The sequence below is a fragment of the Gallus gallus genome, chromosome 1 (genome assembly GCF_016699485.2).
Source record: "Gallus gallus isolate bGalGal1 chromosome 1, bGalGal1.mat.broiler.GRCg7b, whole genome shotgun sequence".
Classification (NCBI taxonomy): Eukaryota; Metazoa; Chordata; class Aves; order Galliformes; family Phasianidae; genus Gallus; species Gallus gallus.
The window spans coordinates 67,262,070-67,282,875 of record NC_052532.1 but is presented as its reverse complement, the minus strand read 5'-3'; the positions used below and the strand labels follow the sequence as shown (position 1 = coordinate 67,282,875).

General features: G+C 39.6%; 1 protein-coding gene and 1 long non-coding RNA gene across 7 annotated transcripts in view; one reads left to right on the top strand and one right to left on the bottom strand.

The window, feature by feature from the left end:
* The window catches only part of KRAS (KRAS proto-oncogene, GTPase), a 21,812-nt gene extending 5,703 nt beyond the window's left edge, over window positions 1–16,109 (top strand). For 2 of the 6 annotated variants that reach the window (XM_015290247.4, XM_015290254.4), the window contains exons 3-6: window positions 1,810–1,988; window positions 4,236–4,395; window positions 10,104–10,227; window positions 15,465–15,541. In XM_015290247.4, coding sequence (XP_015145733.1) covers window positions 1,810–1,988; window positions 4,236–4,395; window positions 10,104–10,223 — 459 coding nt within the window. In that variant the 3' untranslated portion in view covers window positions 10,224–10,227; window positions 15,465–15,541. 6 annotated transcript variants of the gene reach the window in all.
* Window positions 15,000–20,806, bottom strand: LOC121109058. Its single transcript, XR_006932168.1, has 3 exons — window positions 20,359–20,806; window positions 15,700–20,270; window positions 15,000–15,481 (listed from the first exon to the last, which is right to left on the bottom strand). It is a non-coding gene; the product is annotated as an uncharacterized LOC121109058 (long non-coding RNA).

The following is a 20,806-nucleotide window of genomic DNA, read 5'->3' as shown; positions in this document are numbered from 1 at the left end:
GTCAAATTGTAAGAAGAAAACACAATAGGCTTCTTATGACTGTTGCAATGCCAGAAGTTCTGTTCATACATTGCTGAACTGTGATACAGTTGATAGGATGCCGGAGATCTCCGGTTGAATTGGAGTGAATTGGGATAAAGATGGGCAGGCTTTCTTCCTTCTCATTTAAGCGCTGAGATGGAATGTTAACCTTCTTCTAAAATACACTGGAGCTCGTGTATTTCTCCCAGCTTTTATATTTCTAAGGCTGCCTACTACTTACTTGAACGCTGCATTTGCACTTCTGTGACATGAATACTTCCAGAATCACGCTGGAGCTGAACTTGTATCTTAAGGGTAAGAAGTCAATGTCGTTTTACCTGATGCTGTTGAATGGTACCCAGACTCGAGATAAATAATAGCCCAGCATTTGTTTACTTGAAAGTTCTGATTCTGTACAGCTGTCTTCTGCTTGTTTTTAGGATTAGCAACAAGAAATAACAAGCTTCTGCTTTAAAAAACAAACCAAACCACCGAGTTGATCAAGTGCACAGTGTATAGCGCTTAAAATTGATGCAAAAGAAGGAAGGTCATGCAGAATTCATCTTGGAGTTGCCTAGAATTGCAGCTTCAGCTCCTCTCACAGTAGCTTGGGTTTGTTTTTTGTCGAGTCTTACAAAGATCCTGCTTATATAACAAGAACACAAGCAATATTATGTTAATCTCTAGCTAAAGGATCTGAAAGGTTATGCCATGATTTCCTCTTGACACCTTTTATTTGCTACGAGTATTGTTTACTGAGAATAATTTGTGGTACTCAGTGGCATTTTTAAAGTTTATTGACGTGGTCTTATTATAATAGAGAGAGCTTATAGAAAATAGAGCTTTGGATGAAAAAATAACACTCACGTGCTCTCGTTATTGCTAAAACTGTGTGCTTAAAGAAGCCTAGCACCAAAAGGCCTGTAAATAAGCATTACTTTTAGCTGCTTGGGACTCTGTACAGATTTTAGCTACTTGAGTCAGTGACCCGAAAACTTTGAGTTGATAGTGTTGAAATAATTTGTTCCAGCATCTCTCGGAGCCTATCGGGGCTATTGTCTGACTTTGTGCTTTGTGTTGCTCTGTCTTGTCTGAAAAACTTGAACTTCAAATGTATTTACTAAACTTTGGTAATTTAATAACAAATGTTATATGCAGCTGCTTAGGGGTACAAAACAGCTTTTTCGGTCTCAAACTCTGAAGGCTTCTTATGCCTTACTTCCCTTTCAGAGGCATAGGTTTTTGGAGTAGTTGTTCTGCTTGTGAACTCTTTCTATTTTATTATTTTGTACCTTGTTGTGGCGTGATGGTTTTATTAACACCCATAGAATGAAGGTCACATTTCACTTACTTTGTTTTGTAAATTGAGTAAGCTTATAGTTAAATCTTCTAAAATCAGGATTACAGCTTTCTTCAATTCTCGTATGAACAAAGGGAGAGGCTTTTGATCTGGATCCAATTTGTGCTTTTTGTCCCTTTGTACAAAATGAGAAATAAGAGTGCTGCGTGTATGTGCACACGTGCATACTCATGCCGTGCTACTTGCTGAAGATGCAGAATGCAGATCAGAACGTGTCCTTCCAGTGGTATTTCCATTTCTGGATTAATGTCTGAGCATAAACATGGACTACCGATGTTCTTATGCTGGCATTTGCCTATCTGTAAAATTGGATTATAAGTGTTTTCAGTTATGATCAACTGCCAGTAAACAACTTTAATATCTTTTGAGCTATCTGTGCTTAAAAGCTTTGCTCATATTTAACCATGTTTTTTTTTTCTCTTCTTTAGGATTCCTACAGAAAGCAAGTAGTAATTGATGGGGAAACCTGTCTCTTGGATATTCTTGATACAGCAGGTCAAGAAGAATATAGTGCAATGAGGGACCAATATATGAGAACAGGAGAAGGCTTTCTGTGTGTTTTTGCTATAAACAATACAAAATCTTTTGAAGATATTCACCATTATAGGTGTGTATGCTGAAAGATAAATGACTAACTCTTGTATTAGCTGCGTGGGTTGCTTGCTTTTACACTGGATAATGAATTGACCTCTCATGAAATAGCACTTAAAGGGAAATTTGCAAATTAGCAACACTGCAATTTACTTGTCCATTTGTAAGTCTGTAATTTTTGGTAATTGAAAATCTGTTGTTTCATTCTGGAGTTAAGTAGGCAATGTATTTGAAAGCTCTTCTGTTATGAATGAGTGTGACTGCCTTAGTAGATATTATTCATACAGTAAGAAATCATCTGAAGGTAAACTCTGCTTATTCCATAAATAAAATTGTGGGTTAAAGATGCAAAGCTTACACAGTTTAAATTTTACAGACAATACATTGTTAGCCTTCCTTCCTTGGGGGAAGAGGAGGAAAAGACCCATGCAAGGGTACCTAAATGGGTACCTGAATGGTAATGTGGACTCTGACACCTTAAAGAAAGTAAAAAGGATACCCATATGAAACTTCACATCCAGGATGATGGCTGATTGAGTTAGTTAAAAATTGAAACTCGTGCTTGCTTGATGTCAGCTGCACTAAAATGGAGAAGCAGTCTCTACTTCTGTTACCAGTACCAGGACAGTTACAGTTTTGTAGCTTCATATTACGTTGAATTCTCCTTGGGAGTTGTGTTAGAAGGCAAATCCCACCAAAGATCACTGATTTTTAGCAGCATCAGTTTAAGGTTGGTCCCAAATGCATAAGTTAAGCTATTCCAAGTTAGATATTTAAATGCTGTCGAGTTTATGTTGCTATCCTGCGCTCCTATAGCACAGGAGTGACTTGCTGTAAGTAATAACCACAAATTCAGCATTTACTTTTAAACTGAAGTTGCCCATTTTGTAACCAATTAAAGTTGCTGTTCTTCACTTCAGGTGGAATACCATGACAATTCAAGGTAATCATAGTGAGGAGCTGTAGCTGTCTGGATTGCATAGCTTTATTTTTCCTGTATGCTAGCATTTCAGCTTGTTTGGTAGTGTGGTGTTGATTTGAGTAGCTAAATTGATAGATTCCTAGCTACGAGAAGAGTTTACTGCTGACTTATCTTCCTGTAGCAACTGTGGGATCAGGAGAGTTCTGCACAGACTTTGTTTCAGGGCTGTTGCTTTTCCAAACTGAAATTGAGCTAGTCAGCCTTTGACTACCTTTCACTGTAACATCTAAAATGTAGTAAGTGAAGAATGTGATGCCTTCTTAATAAAGGTGGAATAGATTAGAGTTCTCAAGTGGAGATGACAAATTTAAAATCTCTCATGCTCCCAGAAAAACACCCTACGTCTCTCTTCATTGTCTAACCAGATAATTAGAAAGGAGTTTCCTCTGCCCGCAGAGGAGGAAGGAAATGGTAAGGTGTTGACGTAAGGCAAAAAGGAGTGTGAAGTTTTGCTTTTAAAGTTTTTAGTAAAGAAATGTTTGTAGGCTTGCACAGGAAGGCCTCCTGTGTTTTAACTCGTCACTATGAGTTGAATGCAGGAGCTCCTCCTGTGCATTCACACACCTGTGGATGACTTTGCCGACTGAAGCTGAATATTTCTAAATAAACAACTGAAAACAATGACAATATTACTTAAGGAGAAGACTTACAGATTATTTAAGAAAGCAAGGAAAGAAAAGAAGAAATAAATGATTGTTATTTGAGGTTCTTCACGGGTACATCTAAATGGTATTATAAAAACATTTTTAGCTGGTCTTTGAAAAGACTCCGTACCAGATTTCTCAGAGAACCAGACCAATGGCCTTCGGAGTTTAAAATCCCTTTATCTAAGTGCAGAGTTTATAATGCTGACCTAGACTGAAAAACACAGTACAGGCAGAGGGCTTGGACTGTTTTATCTCAGCAAATGAACTGGGTATTGTGAGTGCGAAGTATGGGAGATGGGTACTAAGATTTATACCAGAGGTGACATTAACTGTTGTTTTTGGGGAAGATTCCTGTGTAGTGACATGAGAAGCTGTGGCAGTTCGGCTTCCTGAGCAGTGCTGATAGAAACATTTGCTGCAACGTGCCAACCTTTTAAGAGTAAAGTAATAAACTTGATGGTGATAGGACTTGATCAATGTATTTATTTTTTAGTAGCTTCTAATAGTGAATGTGCATTGAATTAACATAAGGAGTGATGTTGAAATGCCATAACTTAATTTGTTTTAGTGTTTTATAATCTACCATATAATCTATTAATATCTATTAAATAAAGTCTTTTTTTCTTTCCTTTAGGGAACAAATAAAGAGAGTTAAAGACTCTGAAGATGTCCCAATGGTGCTAGTAGGAAACAAATGTGATTTGCCTTCCAGAACAGTAGATACAAAACAAGCTCAGGATTTAGCAAGAAGTTATGGAATTCCTTTTATTGAAACATCAGCAAAGACAAGACAGGTAAAGCTCACAACTTACCGAATCACAATGTAGCGCTCTCAGCTCAGTTTTCATCAAGTTAATCATTCTGAGCATTACCAATTGCTTGGCTACAGCAATGGATGTGTTTCTTCAGAGTAGAAATTCTTGTGGTGTCTTTTCTTTCTGTCAGCTCTCTGACTACTGATAATTGTTTCTTCATTTGTGATTTGCTTCTGTTGCACAAACTGAAAGAATGAGACCTGGTTTGCTGGTACTCTCCACTGCCACTTGCAGAATTCTTATTATGCTAGGCTTTATTACAGTAAAAAGTACCCCTGTTTAGAGGTAAAATGTTTGTTTTTTCTTGTCTGCGAGAGGATTAAGCAGACAACACACTAGTTTATTCTAAGCCTTTCCCTCAATAATGAAAGAAAGAATCTTTTAAGGTGTTTAACACTAGTGGAACATGCTTCATATACCTTTTTATAAGTAAGCGATTGACCATAAGTCTTTTTTGAAGCTGCAGATGGTTTAGATATTAGATATGAGGAGGAAATTCTTTTACTATTCTTGACTTAGAGGGTGGTGAGATGCTGGGGCACAGCCTGCCCTGGGAAGCTGTGGATGCCCAAGCCCTGGAGGTGTTCAGGGCCAGGTTGGATGGGGCTCTGGGCAACCTGAGCTGTTGGGTGCAGTCCTGACCATGGCAGGGAGTGGAATTAGGTGGACTTTAAGGTCCGTAAGTCATTCCATGATTTCTATGATGTCAAGTGATAGCCTTCTAAAGCTTTAGAGCACACATTTGTTTATTGTATTCTGCTGCTGTAGGTGGAAGAGACAGTGTTAGGGCTCTTTCATTGTTTCCGTAACTCTTCTCTGGGACAAAGATGCAGGTGGTGGTATATCTGTACTCAAGAGAAGATAAGCCATACAGTATAAATGAAACTAGTTCTGTACTTAAGAAACTATCCTTTTTTTTTAAAAAAAATAGTTGGCTTGTGTTGAGGTTTGATGTTTTTTGCAGGCGAACAGGGACTTACACTCAGTACAGAATTACAGCAGGTCTGAGTGGCCAAATAAGTTGTACTCTCTGCCTCTTCAGAAGTATTGCATGTGAGCTCTGGATCGGTACTTAGGTGTGGTAGAAAAAGGCAAATAAGGGCAGAGTGCTGCAATTTGAGTAATGTCGTGCATCTGCTGAAGAGATGGAGCTGCATCACTTGACAGAACTTCTTCATAAACACTATATAAATTACTTCTAGATTAAAAGGAATGACTATTTTATTAGTGCAAATATGCTGCACCTACCCAAGTTTCTGACAAGTTGAGACCTGGACTGATTACTGAAACTTTGCTGAGGATTCAATGGAATTCTAACTTCAGGCAATAAGGAAGAGCCTGTAAACTCTTGTCAGGTAGAGTAAGTAAAATAGAGTTACAGAACTTCAATAGCTGATGATCCATGAGGCGCAAGAAAGAGTGTGGCATATAAATGGTCTGAATAATTACGGTGCTTAGAAGCTCCTGCATTAGTGGCCGTCATTGAGATGTTAGGATAAAAAGGAAGAACTCTGAAATTGCATTTGAGGTTTGAAATACAAATTTTGTACTAGCATCTAGATGTTACTTTGTTCAGCCTGCTATATAGTGTCAGGCGTTGTTTAGGCAATACTCAAATCCTCTAATGAAAGCCGATTGATGAAAATGATGTAATGTTCAAAGAGGCCTCAGTCTTCAGGTTATTCCTACAAGCCTACCTAGTCTACCTAGTGAAAAATTTCACATTCACAAATTGCCATTCCTGTTCAATTTTCTGGACTTCAGTTATGCAAAGTAGAATCAGCTTTGTTTCTCTTTAACCCAGGTATGACTCTAAAGGGTCTGAGGGAGCTTTGTACTTTTCACTGGACAATGGATGACTCGTGTATGAACGGCTACAACTTGTTTCTTGGTGGTTTTTTAATCTGACTTCATACTTCTAGAGGCATCAACTGAAATATTATAGAAGGGGGCTGGCCTTTGGTTTTTCAAAGGTGATCTTTACAACCTCTGCAGATGAGTAGTCCCCCAAAAAGTCTTAGATTTCATGGTGGAGATACCTACTGGTCTCTTTTAGAAGGTAACATTCTCAGAAGTTGAACCATTAGATATACTTATTTCACATGGCATTAAAGCTCCTAATGATGCAGCATTATTAAAATAGTAAGATGGAACAGAATTGAAAGAAGAACCTGATCTTTAAGTACAGCCTGCTCATCTAAATATATTTTTTGTATATATAATGTGTGTATTATGACTTCTAAGTCACATTAACTGATATAAAATACATATATGTACATATACCTTCTTCCAAAGTAACTCTCTGAAGTGGGGGTGTGCAGGATTCAAATCATTTTATGACCTGGATGTGGCCCATAGAATATATTTCTAGTAGGCAGAATTCAGTCCTTGGTGTAAAAAAGAGATAAGTATAAATGTATACAGAGAGAGAGAGAGAGAAAGAGATGTCTATACATCTGATCCTTTCTGTGGCTATATGAAGAAGTTGCGCCATGGGCAAGTGTAGCTGAAGGCCTAGTAACTTTGTGGGTCTATATAAGGCCCAAGCAGATTATTCAGCAGCAGGAACCTTCTTACTCTTCCATTCGTGCAGCTGCTGGCACTAATGCCCTGCTGGAGGGCTCCCTGCTGCCCACTTGCTTTTGCCAGTCCCTGTGCCCCGGCTTTGCTAAATACCAACAAGAAGCAAAAGGGCTTGAGACCGAGGAAGTAAGGGAGGTGAAACTGCAGAGGAGTTACCTGTCTATTCTGTTTTGATTGCCAAGATCCATCTTTTAAAAGACAGTGCAGCGTGCTCAGGCATAATCTTGTGTCTCTTCCAACTAATCCTGATTTTGTTTAAAATTTTATATAATTGATAAACAGGGACAGAAGCAGGAAAGGGAATAATGCTGAAATGAAAGTGTTTTAAAAGTTAATGTATTTGTTTTTATTTCATTCTGACTGGCCACGAAGATATAAACTTAACCTTACTGCATAAAAGTCACGTTGTTACCCAAATCCTCGTGATTTTTTTTCATATAAATTATCAAGTTGAGCAGTAAACTATTAACTTAGTGGATCCTACAGCTTGGGTATAGGGCTGTAGATAACTGGTTGTGGTTAATAGGGTGTTCTTTCTTTTTAGCTAGACCACTGGCTAAAGTGAATATAACGTAACTTTTATAAGTAGCACTATCGCTATTTTCATATGTAAACCAGTGTCTATACTGGTGGTTTTATAGCATGTGTTGCATCAGTTAGCCTTTCACAGTCCTTGTGCAGAAGAGTATGAATTGTCAGGGTTTATTTTTATAGCTGTTCTTACTTCTCTCTGTCTGACACAACCTTTAATTTTAAATTCTTCCCTGTGCACATAGCGCGTAGTCCCCAGTCATGGAAGTGAGAGAGGAGGGCGGACTTATCCTGACCAAGGGCTAGATCTGGTGTTTGTTACTGTGCCATTTACCTGAGTTGTACAACTTTCAGTTGACTGTCTGGCTACCTTCTAAGCCAGAGGCACGTTGAAAACATTGCCACTGAGATCATGGGTTCTTCACGTTGTTCAGAATCTAAGCTCTGCCAAAGGATATTTTTTGCTTCCATTTCTGTTGGCTGGTTGATTACATTTTAGATGTGTAAACCAGGCTTATTTAAGGAAATAATATTGAAAACTCTTAAAGGAATTCGGGATTCAAATGACTTACGTTTATAAGAGCATGGCACCTGGCTCTCTAAAAAATGTCACCTAATGAAATTAGCAAATGTGTTTCTTTGTATGCATTTGTTTTCAGAATAATTTCCCTCAACAGCATTCATAAGACTGCTCTTGATGGTGGCAGTAGTCGCAATTTCTTTTTTCACTCTGTCTCTCTGCCTCTCTCTGCGTTGCTAAAGCAAATCACGGCTCCTGTTGGTGATGGGGAAGTGGCAATAAACTTAGAGTGAAGAACTGTTACCTAATTATTCATAATCAAATTATGTATTTCTACTGCAAGACAGTAGATTTGCAAAGCGTTGATTCTCGTACAGCCTGTGCTTTGGCACGTTGCAGCTGATCAATATTGAGTCTTTCCTCCTCAGGAATAAGTTTCCATGCCTTCTAGGAGAACATAAAAGTATGAGCTTTACTTGAGTTTTGATGTTCGTAATGGCTCCTTTAAATTTTTCAAGACCTGGAACCTAAGAAGATCTATCAACTCGTCAGTACTTCACTATGTGCTTACTGGACACATTTTGTGTAACAGGTATCACCCAAGAAATAAATTCATTCAGTCTTTAAATTCAGATGGCTGAAGTTCAGAAGAACTCACAGATAAGCAGCAGTCTTAAATAAGATAGCCCGTGGTGTGGTTCATGCAAAGTGATCCACTAACTGTAGCAGTGAATGTTAGCTGTTTTTGTTATTGGGTGCACAACAAAAAGATGAGCAGGAGAGTAACTTAATGATAATCTGCCATATAGAAGCTCAGATTTTGTCTTTGAGTAATACTGAAGTTCTGGGGTTTAAATTAATCTGTGTTCTTGATGTTCAGTCTCTTCCACTTTTATTTCCAAATAATGAGCTTGTGTTAAATTAACAACAGTGTTGATCTGACTGAAGAGACAAGCCATGAGATCGACTGAGGAGAGATTTGCATCTCCTTTAAAAGCTGTAGCTAAACGTTACCACCAGCTTAATGATGGTGCTGTACTTTTCTATTTGCTGAAATGTACCGATACTCATTATTTTTTCTTTAAATGCTTATGGTATCCTTATCTCGAAGTGGCGTAAAGGCATAGCTGTGGAGAGGTAGGGTGTGAGACCAGAGGGTGAAATGCTGCTGTGTTGGCCCTGGTATGCTTGAGCTGCTGTCCGTGGCCAGAGGAAGACATGAGCAGCAGCAGGTCACAGTCTGTATGGATGTAGTGCTGCCACAGGGCCTGACTGACCCTTAGAGGAGAGCTCAAGTGTGCCTTATATGTGCATGTCAACCAAGCTTTTAGTCGTCATCAGTAATGAACTTGTTGCCTTGTCAGCATGGAAGAATAACTTCTCTTATTACAGTATTTACATTGGAAAGTTATTCTGAAATACCATTGAGACACTTCTTAGAAAGCATTTTGCCGTGACTCAGAAACCCATTCTCCTAAACCTAGTAGCATAATCCTTGCTCCCTAAAAAAGCTCTAAAAACAATATTGTCTGAAATCTAGTATTCTTAAGGGAATTTATTTCTTTATGAACTCCTATGAACTTTTCTATACTTCAGTAGTCTGTTGCACAGATTTTGCAAAGCAAGTACTTATTTGGAGAGCAGAAGATAAACAAGCTTACTTTTCTTCGCCAGCCCAAACAGCGGCAGGTTCTGGCTTTGGCTAAGAAGGGAAAATAGTTGGCTAGCTAGTAAGTGTCCCCTAGTTACCAGTCTCATAGGGCTTTTTGTATGCAAAATACATTCATACCCACAAAATTATGTGAAAATATTCAGAAACTGAAGCTCTGTTTTCAGCACTGGAAGAGAATTTTCCATGTATTCTGATGGATGGGATCTTTGGTTATCATCTCTGGACTCCATATGAGCGAAGGCTTTCTGTGGGCCATCTGGATATCCATAGACTTCTCTCAAGTAAAGCTCATAATTTTGGCATTTTTTCCCTGCCGTGGTGTTCCAATATGTCAAAATTGTCAACAAAGCAGTTTTTAAGGAGTTGTGTTTTACAATGCAGAGAGTGGAGGATGCTTTTTATACATTGGTGCGAGAGATTCGACAGTACAGAGTGAAAAAAATCAGCAAAGAAGAAAAGACTCCAGGGTGCATGAAAATTAAAAAATGCCTTGTAATGTGACAGGGTAAGTTTTGTAATGTAATAGGGTAAGTTTCACAAGTCATTCGCTGAATAACGCTGATCGACAGTACTTTGCAAATCAGGCATTTTGTGATTAACTGATTACATAATTTAATGTATAATATCATTCAGATTTCAGTATGGCAGTCCTGAATACCATTCCTAGCAAACACCTATAGATTTACTTTGTTTTTCCTGTTTCTTTTTTGATGGATAGGTTAAAAGAAAATCTTTACCGCAGATCAAGTTCTCAATCTGTAAAAACAGAGGTTTTGCTTTGTGCCTCAGGAATTTGGGAGGAAAATGTTTTAACACATGGATTTATTGCAGATACTACAGAAGCTGTACGTTGAGTGCATCTTCAGGCTGATGAGCTGAGGGGAGAGGATTATAAGACTTACAGTCCTTCTGAGGTGCAGAAGGAGATTCCTTGATTATTTTATTTATCTTTTTTGGGGGCCTTTATAAAGGGGAGAAAAAGGCAATGGTGTGAAGTACAACTGGAAAGAACAGTTGCAGGATTCTCACAAATAATCATTTTTTTAAATCAATACACTGCACTGAGAGAAAGAGAAGGGGGAGAGGGAGGAATTGGCCATGTGTGAGAAGTGCTGGTCTAAATCATTTCCAGTGATGTTTGAGTAAACCATCACAATAGCTCCTCGAGTTGATTCTTTGCCTCTTACTGTAAGAGCGTGGTCTGTCACTCCTCGAACGGACTGTTCAAACAGGAGGATGATGTGGAGTTTCCTATTGCTTAAAAACTCATTGGAAAGCAGTTTTTTCACACTGTAGAACAGCTTGCAGAAAGTAAGAGGAGTTTGACAGCCTTAAGAAGACTGTTGTAACTGAGGGAAGATTTCCTTCAATAAGGAGTGGGGAGGAGGAGAGAATCTTCCTTAAGTTTTTAGATGTGCTCAGGCCTATTATAGTCTTAGCTTTTTAGTGCTGAATGACTGCTTTGAGCTGCACCATTAGATGTTTTCTAAAAAGAAACAAGATGCTTTGTGATACTGTTTGTATCAAATGCTTCCTTCTCAGGAAACTGGAAACTCTAGTAATGAAGCTACACAACTTTTGCATCCAAGTAGCAATCAAATCAGTGCCAATAAAAAACCTTTTTTTGGTAGTTATTTTGAAAACAACTAAAAGCAGCTTAGCAAGACTGCTTTTGATGAGAGTAATATGAATTAAAATTGCTTAAGCATCCTTAGTATAGCATTCTCAAAGCCAGCTTTTCCATTTCTTGCTGTCTGCTAGTGTGTAGCCACAATGTGAAGTGTCTTTTATTTCCATGCTAGGGTCTTTAAGTGTTACTACTAAGCCCCTGCCCTACACCTTGGTAATGGATTGACCTTGTTCTCTGAGCCCCTCTTCCTATGGGAAAGTTTATTTCTTTTGACTTATTTACAGTAACTCACTGGACTAATTCTGATAAAGAGGAGTGTGGGAAGCATTTATTTGTAAACCCCAAACTAAAATTTCTTTTGTATATAAGGACTTCAATGCTGTTTGGTTTTCCTTTTTGTGGCCTTTCCTGGGAGGAGAACAGGAGGAGGATAGATTTATTTCAGTGGAGGAATCCTTTCATATTTTAAGATGTTTTTTTTTTTTTTCCTTCAACATCTGAGGGAACAGATAGGTAGGTCACTTTGAAAGCCATGCCTCCAATTTATTTCCATGGAAACTGCAACAGATACAAAGAGCATGTCATAAGGCCTGTGCTCCAGACCCCTCACCACCTTTGTTGCCCTCCTCTGGACACGCTCCAGGGCCTCGATGTCTTTCTTACAGTGGGGGGCCCAAAACTGGACACAGTACCCAAGGTGCGGCCTCACCAGTGCTGAGTACAGGGGGATAATTACTTCCCTGTTCCTGCTGGCCACACTATTTCTGATACAAGCCAGGATGCCATTGGCCTTCTTGGCCACCTGGGCACACTGCTGGCTCATGTTCAGTCGAGCATCAGTCAATACCCCCAGGTCCATTTCCTCTACGCAGTCTTCCAGCCACTCTACCCCAAGCCTGTAGCATTAACTGGGGTTATTGTGGCCAAAGTGCATTAGATGAGCTAAGGTGAGCAGTACCTAATAATGTATTTGAGCCTTGCTCATTGTAACGCGTAGTACTGCACAGTGTTTATCTTCCTTTCTTGCCTATGGGTTATCAAATTCGTTCTGAATGTTTTTGTACCTCTTGGAATATCCAGTTTATGAAAGCTCATTAACTTACCCATTCTTAGTTAAAACTAATTTCATGATTTTTTTCTGTAGCGCTACAGAGTTGTACACAATTTCTTTTTCTCAGGACTCTACATGTGTGTATCAAATACATTTTAAAAGACTCTATTTGGGGCTGTAGTCCTTAGGAATCCCAATTCCTTGAGAATTTAGGGTGTGTAGGGTGACAGATTTGGGCTACTTGCCAAGTCTCCTGCATGTCTTTAACCACATGACCAGACATCCAGACTTGTGTATGGCCACTAGATAACAGAATTGTAGTGCTCCAAAGAGAAGTTGTAGCCAGGATTGAGCTATTTCTGCAGGAACATTCTGATTTTTCTATTCCCTTCACTTAGTTGCCCTTTGGAAAAACAAATGCCCGGAGCAAGCTCTGTCCTATATGCAGCAAGCTGCTCTCAACCTCTGTCTTCCAGTGTGTGCTATAGCTCTGAGCATACTCTGTGAATTTTGAGTTTCTAATCCTGAGCCTGGATTTGAAGCACTCATTTGGTACATCTCATGCTTTCTGAAAAGTTTGTACACAATAACTCCAGTGTTAGGGGGAAGAAGGTCAGCTGCATGTGGTCCCTCTCTGCTGAAAGAGGTAACTGGGAAAGTTGACCACCCTTGATCTTGTAGTACTAATGTCTTCAGGGACCTTCTGTAAGTGTGGAGTACCCGCTACTTGTATTCTAATTGCATTTTTAAGATCTAATTCACGTACTGAAAAGTGAAGGACCTCAGTTTTTCTTAAAACTCCACTTCTGACACAAATATTCTATGTTTTCTATGTTATATTTACCATTTACGTTTAGAATAAATTGTGACAGAACCAAAACTAGTAAATACCTAGTTAACAACTTTAAAGGCTTGTTCTGCAAAGGTATAAATGCAAGGGCAAAAACCAAGTCATTCCCATGTATTTTGCAACACGTGCTGTGTTTGAGATTATCACCTTACTAGGTGGAATAGAAGATTTTAGCCTTAACTCTGAAGTCACATGCTTAAAGGGCCACAGTATTACTTTATATATAGGGTATTTTATCTGTTTTTTGAAACTAGTTTGAGAAGATTGCTCATTTGAAGACTTGAATGACAATTTCTGTTAAGCGCATCTTGCTTGAAGATGCTGTTGAAAGCCAACAACTACCCTTGTAATGAATGTTCTGACATAGTAGTGATGAGCCTGAAGTGCTGAAGGGTGGTTTTGTAACAAAATGTGAACAGTCTTGTAGAAGAGTATTGTGCAAAGGTCCTTCTTACACCATTCTTATGTTGCAAGAATGAAACTTTGTTGTTGACTGTTGTGACAAACTCTGTTGGTGAGGTGCTGGCACAGGCTGCCCAGAGAGGTTGTGGATGCCCTGTCCCTGGAGGTATTCAAGGCCAGGTTGGATGGGGCCCTGGGCAGCCTGGTCCAGACTTAAATGTGGAAGTTGGTGGCCCTGCCTGTGGCAGGGGGGTTGTAGCTTAATGATCCTTGAGGTCCCTTCCAACCCAAGCCGTTCTATGATTCTATGACTGGTTCTTCATACTTTCCTTCTTGGCTGGATGGGATAAGAACTGCAGAACATACACTGTGATCTATTACTACTTGTAGATCATTTCTGTGCATGAACTTTGCTAAATGTTCACTTTGTGCACTAAGGCTCAAGTTATAAGTAAAATACTGTCCCTCTCTATGAAATAATGCCAACCTTTTCTGATTCCCAAAAGACTTCACCTTTTACAGAGCCATGTCTACTTCTTACGAGGTACACTACATCAATTTCATTTTAGCAAATATTTTAAAATATAGAGCAACTTAATTGCACATGTATTTTATATGTTCTGAGACCTTGCAAAAAATCTATTACCAGTTTTAGAGGTTAGGCTATGAAGGACTTTGATCTAATATCGCTTATTTGTAAGTCTTTATACACACAGGAGCAAACCAAGAGTGGTGATTGGCAGCTCGAGGGCACGGTAGCTGACAGGAGGTCTGCTGGCTGCAGGGCCGGATTTCTCAGCCCAGTTGTGTGCTGGTGCAGCTGGCTGCTGTGATATGTAAACGTTATGCAGTTACTGCACATAAATAGGTCATGGCAAAGTATAGCCTGTAACACTGCACTTGACTATGACTCACATCAGGCATACGGGTGTCTGGTCAAAAGTAATAAATTTTGTCAGTTATAGTTATCCCCCCAAAAGTAGAGAAACTATTCCATGTGAAGAAACATTAGCTTTTGTGTCTGTAGCTTGACTGCTGGAGCTGTGGAGGTTTGAAGTGACTATACATGATATATTATAGACTATAGACAGTGTGTTCCATGTGTGTTTGCATAAGTTGAATGGAATGATTTATCACATGTTAACTGATCATTGCAACACGATAGATATGAATGATTTGTTTATGTAGAGTTTTAAAGAAACCTGTGGGGTAATTATTGTATTAGTGTGCCTGACAAAGGACCCGAATAGGTGGATGAGTCATATCTATTTCTTTGGTACCAAATTCCTGCTTGTTGTGTTTGTATTTTAAGGCTATGTATAGATTTTTAAGCATAAGCAGAGCTAACAAATGCTTCAGAGCTTTATTCTGAAATCCAGCAGTAGTACCATACATCCTTGTAATCTAAATGTGGCTGATCCTCAGCCTGCAGGCAGGAGGAACTGCTCACACAGTGGCCACCTGCTCCCTAGAGCTGCTCTCCTGCAGGGCTGCACACAGCGATGCCATCAGATGTGTCCTTCTCATGCAACGGGAGACAGTTGCAGACCCCCCACCATCTCAGTTTTTCTCAACGTGGCCATTCCCCAAATCCAGGGATGCTCAAGAGCGTGTTGGTGTCCTGGCAACTCCTACAGCCCACAGCCTGCTCTTGGGGTGTTGTAAAGCCTCTCCTGACAGCCTCCTGCAGAGCAGGCTGCTGATTGAAAACACTTCACCTGGTCAGCTCAGATGAAACGAGGCTGTATATAAGCAGGCAGCCAAGTCTGTTGAAGTGATCGTAATGTGTGTATCTGTGTGTCTTTTTAGGGTGTTGATGATGCCTTCTATACATTAGTTCGAGAAATCAGAAAACACAAAGAGAAGATGAGCAAAGATGGTAAAAAGAAGAAAAAGAAGACAAAGACAAAGTGTATAATTATGTAAATACAATGTATCCTTATTCTTAAGACGTACTGAAGTAATTTTTGTACATTACACTAAATTATTAGCATTTGTTTTTAGCATTACTTTACTTTCTGCTTCATGATCCTGTTAGCTTTACCTGAATGCTTGTTTTAAATGACAGTGGAAACTTCATTCCTCTTAAAGTGCCAGTATTCTTTGAGTGTTGGTTCTTGAACTAGCAATGCCTGTGAAGAAAAATAAAAACAAATGAGAAAAAAAAAAAAACAAAAACCTGAGAACTGTCTTAGGACTCTTTGGTGCATGCACAGTTGCTAACTTCCTATTTTTCTTACTGATTGTGAACTTCTGTTCCGTGCGTAAACAAAACAATGAAACGATCTACACGTTCTAACATCCCCCTTCATTTGTACTCTCTTATTTTTTACATCTGGTTGGGAAAACGGACCAGTTAGTGACAAAGACTTTATTTTCAGACTTCCTTCTAATTTCGACTGACTGCAATAGAGAGAGACCAGAAGCCTTTATAGTCTTCCTGTAGATTTTGCTTCTAGGCATCTAGTCTTGTAGCATTTCAGATCAACTTTATTGAATGTAAAGATAAAAACTTTCACAAAAGAAATTTTTCACTGCAATTTGTCTCAGTCACTCCTTAAATACTATATTTTTTCTATTAAAAAAAAGAAAAATTAAAAAAAGAGACACTAATGCACATCTGGCAATGGAAAAAGTAAACGTTCCGATTAGATTGATTTCCTGTTAACGCATCGCTTTAAAACTTTCACTTAACTTTTTCTGGCTGAAGACACCAAGGCGAAATCTTAGCTCTCCTGAGCCCCCACTGGTAAATCTTCAGGTAGCTTTGTTCAGTAGGACGGGATTTCACCCTCGGTGTCTCCAGGAAATATTAGGAAGCCTTAATAGATAAGCTGATTCAAATTCTTAGGTTACTTCATACGTGGATCCAGAATTTATCACACGAATTAGATCAGAATGAATCCTAACTTACATAGCAAATTAAAACCACTTGGGTTTCTTTTTTTTCCCCCTGGGTGGCATGAAGTGTTTCCACATGCCCATTTTATGTAAAAATAGGAGCAGAATTGTAAATTCTAGTAACCTCAAATCAGTGAATGAATGAGCTTGAACTTAGCTGCTTCATGCAAGTAATTCGGAAATCCACTATGCCATGAAAATGGTGTGGAATTTGCACTAATCTTCAGCATAGAACATGGTTTCCAGACTCAGTGTTGTTTGTGTGACGTCTGTGAAGTGCTAGTTTTGTTGCACAGGTTAAATGGTTGGCGAGTGGCATTCCAATGTCTAGACTGTCATGAAACTAGACCAGGATTTTAATGTTGTCTTTCTCTGTGATTCAGTCTCTTGTGCTTCTTTTTCTTTTTCTTTTTTTTTTTTTTTCCTTCTGATCAGAACTAACGTGGGATTTTTTCAGAAGCTTTCATTTTTGGTACTGAAGTAGCCTAGCTCTTCTGCACCAAAGTAAGAGGCAGCGTTTCCAGTGCTGCACCCGGTTCCTGTTGTCTTCCCGCAGAGGTTACAACGCTAGGCTGTAGTAGTTGCCTCAGTTCCATAAGGCACAGCGGTACCCAATCAGCTGCAGAACAGAATTGGAAAGCGTGACTTCCACGTACCAAAAGTAAAACAGGAGTCACTGAAGGAAGGAGGATAGTGCAGGACAGCGGGCTGCTAAGTTCTGGAAGTTTGGAACAGGGAATAGCAGCATTGCCCTAACTTAAGCTATAACTAAACCATTACGTGGCAAATTTACACAGTATCATTTGAGTATAGCAGTGTAACTTAGACCATTTAGATGATGTCAAAGGTGCGACTGCAGAAACACATCATTTTGCTTCCTACAGCAAAAATCAGCAGTGACTGTTAGGCGGAGAGCTGCAAAGCTGGCAGGGGAAGTGTACTGTCTGGGTTGCTGCATGTTCTTTCGTGTGCCTGAGAAGTTAACAAATGAGCGCCTTTCTCTGCCTTCACGGACTGCTCTCCCAGCCCCCACCGACCCCCATCTTTTCAGCCTCGGCGTAAAATGTATTTTAGATTACGACCAAAAAATTGAAAAATTAGAATAGGAGAACGTAACTTGTATCAGTATTCCTTATTGGCCCTTAATATATATATAAACTTTTAATGTCCTAAAACATTTTACAGCTTCCAAGGCTAAAAACATTTTGGACGCCCCATCCCTGGAGGCATTCAAGGCCAGGCTGGATGTGGCTCTGGGCAGCCTGGTCTGGTGGTTGGTGACCCTGCACATAGCAGGGGGTTGAAACTACATGATCATTGTGGTCCTTTTCAACCCAGGCCATTCTCTGATTCTATGAGTCTATGATTTGCACACTGTAGAGGCTCTTGATTGTATATGAAGAAGATAACAAATAGCATACCCTGAGCTAACAGCAGCAAGCTTAAGGTGACTTCAGATTTTTGGTGACTGAGTCACACTGCATGCAAAACTGGGGATGGTTTAAAATTCTCATGTTAATTTAACTAAAAACCGTGAGGGGAAATAAATTTAGCAGAAATACTTTAGTAATCGAGCGTGGATAGATACAGCTCTACTATCAAGATGGATATAAGACAAGTTTTTTCAGTGTGATCTGTAGCTACCAGTCTAATTAAATTCTTACAAAATTGCCCTATCCCAGCCCTAATTGACTTAAAGGGGAAAAAAAAAGAGAGAGAGAGAGAGAAATACCCATCCTTGCCACTGTTGTGCAGTTTTGTCTTAATATTTGTAGAGATTTGGTGAAGCATGTTGGATTGCAGCTTGCACAAGTTGATCTCAGTTATTCTGTCTTTTCCCTATTTGAAATGCTTTCAAAGGACATACCTGGATGCTATCCTTTCTGGCAGTAACTGCTAAATGAATATGTGAATCACTTACTGCGTTAATACATTACATTGCCATACGTCAGGGAGCAACACCTTCTTACAGTAGCTTTATGTAACGCTGATAAACAACGTTATTACTGGTTTTCTCAGAGCTGAATGTTATTTTAACCAGTCTCACTGCCCTAACTTAGGAGGAAAAGAAGTCACACCGCATGAGATCCCTGTAATGGGTAAATACAGACACACAATCTTCTACACTTCATTCTGTGAAGCAATACAATGATTACCTTCAAAGACCATCAAACTGTACACCAATCATTTTGTCTGGAGTTTACATAAAGCTACATAGATGGTAAACCTTTCCTAACATTTCTTTATTCCACTGTCTCGTGTTTTCATGTTGAAAATACTTCTGCTTTTTCCTCTTGAGTGCCAACTTCTTACTAGAATGACTTCTTAATGTAATATGTTTACCTGGAATGTATTTTAACTATTTTTGTATAGTGTAAACTGAAACATGCACATTTTGTACATCGTGCTTTATTTGATGTGGAACATATGCAGTGTGATCCAGTTTTTTCCATCATTGGTTGCGTGACCTAGGAATGTTGGTAAGACCAGATACTACATTTAAAAAAAAGGAAAAAAACACAAAAAAAACAAAACAAAAAACCTCTGTTCGTTTTAAAATTTGTAATGTTTTTAGGAGTACGTGCTGTGAGGTGATCTGGAATTTGTCTTTTTTTGGGGGGGGGGGGTTTGGTCTTTTTTTTTTTGGGTCTTTTTTTTTTTTTTTTTTTGGTCAAACTGTACTGCTCCTATTTATTGTAATGTAATAAAAAATAGTTATTGTGAACTTCTGTCCCCGTTTGCTTTTCTCTCCAAGAACTTCAGTGCCCCATCTCTGCAGTGGAGTAGTCCATGCCCCTGTATTCAGCTCTGCTGAGGCCCCACCTCGAGCACTGTGTTCAGTTTTGGGCACCTCAGTACAGAAAGGACATTGAGACGCTGGGGCAGGTCCAAAGAAGAGCAGCAAGGCTTGTGAAGGGCTTGGAGAATATGCCTTATGAGGAGAGGCTGAAGGAACTGGGGCTGTTTAGACTGGGGAGAAGGAGGCTGAGGGGAGACCTTATTGCTCTCTTCCAATATCTGAAAGGTGCTTACAGCCAGAGTGGGTTTGGTCTCTTCTCACTGGTGACAGGTGGCAGGACGAGGGGAAATGGCCTCAAGTTGCACCACGGTAAGTTTAGGTTGGATATAAGGAAGAACTTCTTTACAGAAAGGGTTGTTAAGCAGTGGAATAGGCTCCCCAGGGAGGTGGTTGAGTCACCATCCCTGGATGTGTTTAAAAACCGTTTGGATGTGGTGCTCAGGGACATGATTCAGCAGAGTTGTTAGTTAGGGTAGTATGGTTAGGTTGTGGTTGGACTTGATGATCTTTAAGGTCTTTTCCAACCTGAGCAATTCTGTGATCCTATGATTCTATGAAGTGCACGCGTGTTTGGCAGTTTGCAGCTTATTTCTCCTACTTCTCATTGCCTGCCATAAGCGGCACTGACACAGCACAGCGCGTGGTTAACGTGGAGCCCTCTGGTGGGCCACGCTGGCTCTGCACTCTGAGCAGGGCCCGGCCTCACGTGTTGGCGTCTCTGTTGCTGGTGCGTGTAGTCACCTCTTCCCTGAATCGAAGGGCCGTCGCTCCCAGCCAGGAACTGAGACCTGGTTTTCCTTACTCTAACAGCAGAAGTAATTTCTATCTGTCTGCAAGCCTGAAACGGTGAATAGAGTCATTCTGTACTCCTTCCCAGCTGTGCATGTTCACCTCTATCAAACGCCTTTTGTGAACTTAGAGAAAAAAAAGGCATTTCCTTAGTACGGATCGTGTCCTAGGAAAAAACAAACAACAACACACACACACACACACAAAACCAACCTGTAGAATTGTTACTGTTCCTGCAAGTTGGCCCTTTGTATCTGTAACCATGTCTGGATAATCTTTTACCAGTTACTGGGCAGGGTGAGTTCCATTTTGTTACGTAAAGGTATTTCTGCAGAGTAGGTTTCACTGCAGCATATTTGTAGGGGAGTTAATCCAATTGATATGGAAGGGCTTTTTCAGATCAGTGCTGTACTACAAACTGAAGCACGTGTCTCAAGTCTCTTTTTGGCCTTCTTTTTTTTAACTTTTCTGTTATTTTTCTATGCATCTCAATACTGTGGCTGTTGCCAACGGTTCTGCTGCAGTGATTACTTACCTATTATTTCAAAGATTTTTTTTTCTGTTCTATCTCCAGCGTTATTTAATTCTATGTGAGAAAAACCAAAACAGCAATCCAGCAGAGCACGTAGAGAGGAATAGTTAAGGTGAAAGTCTGCCCGTC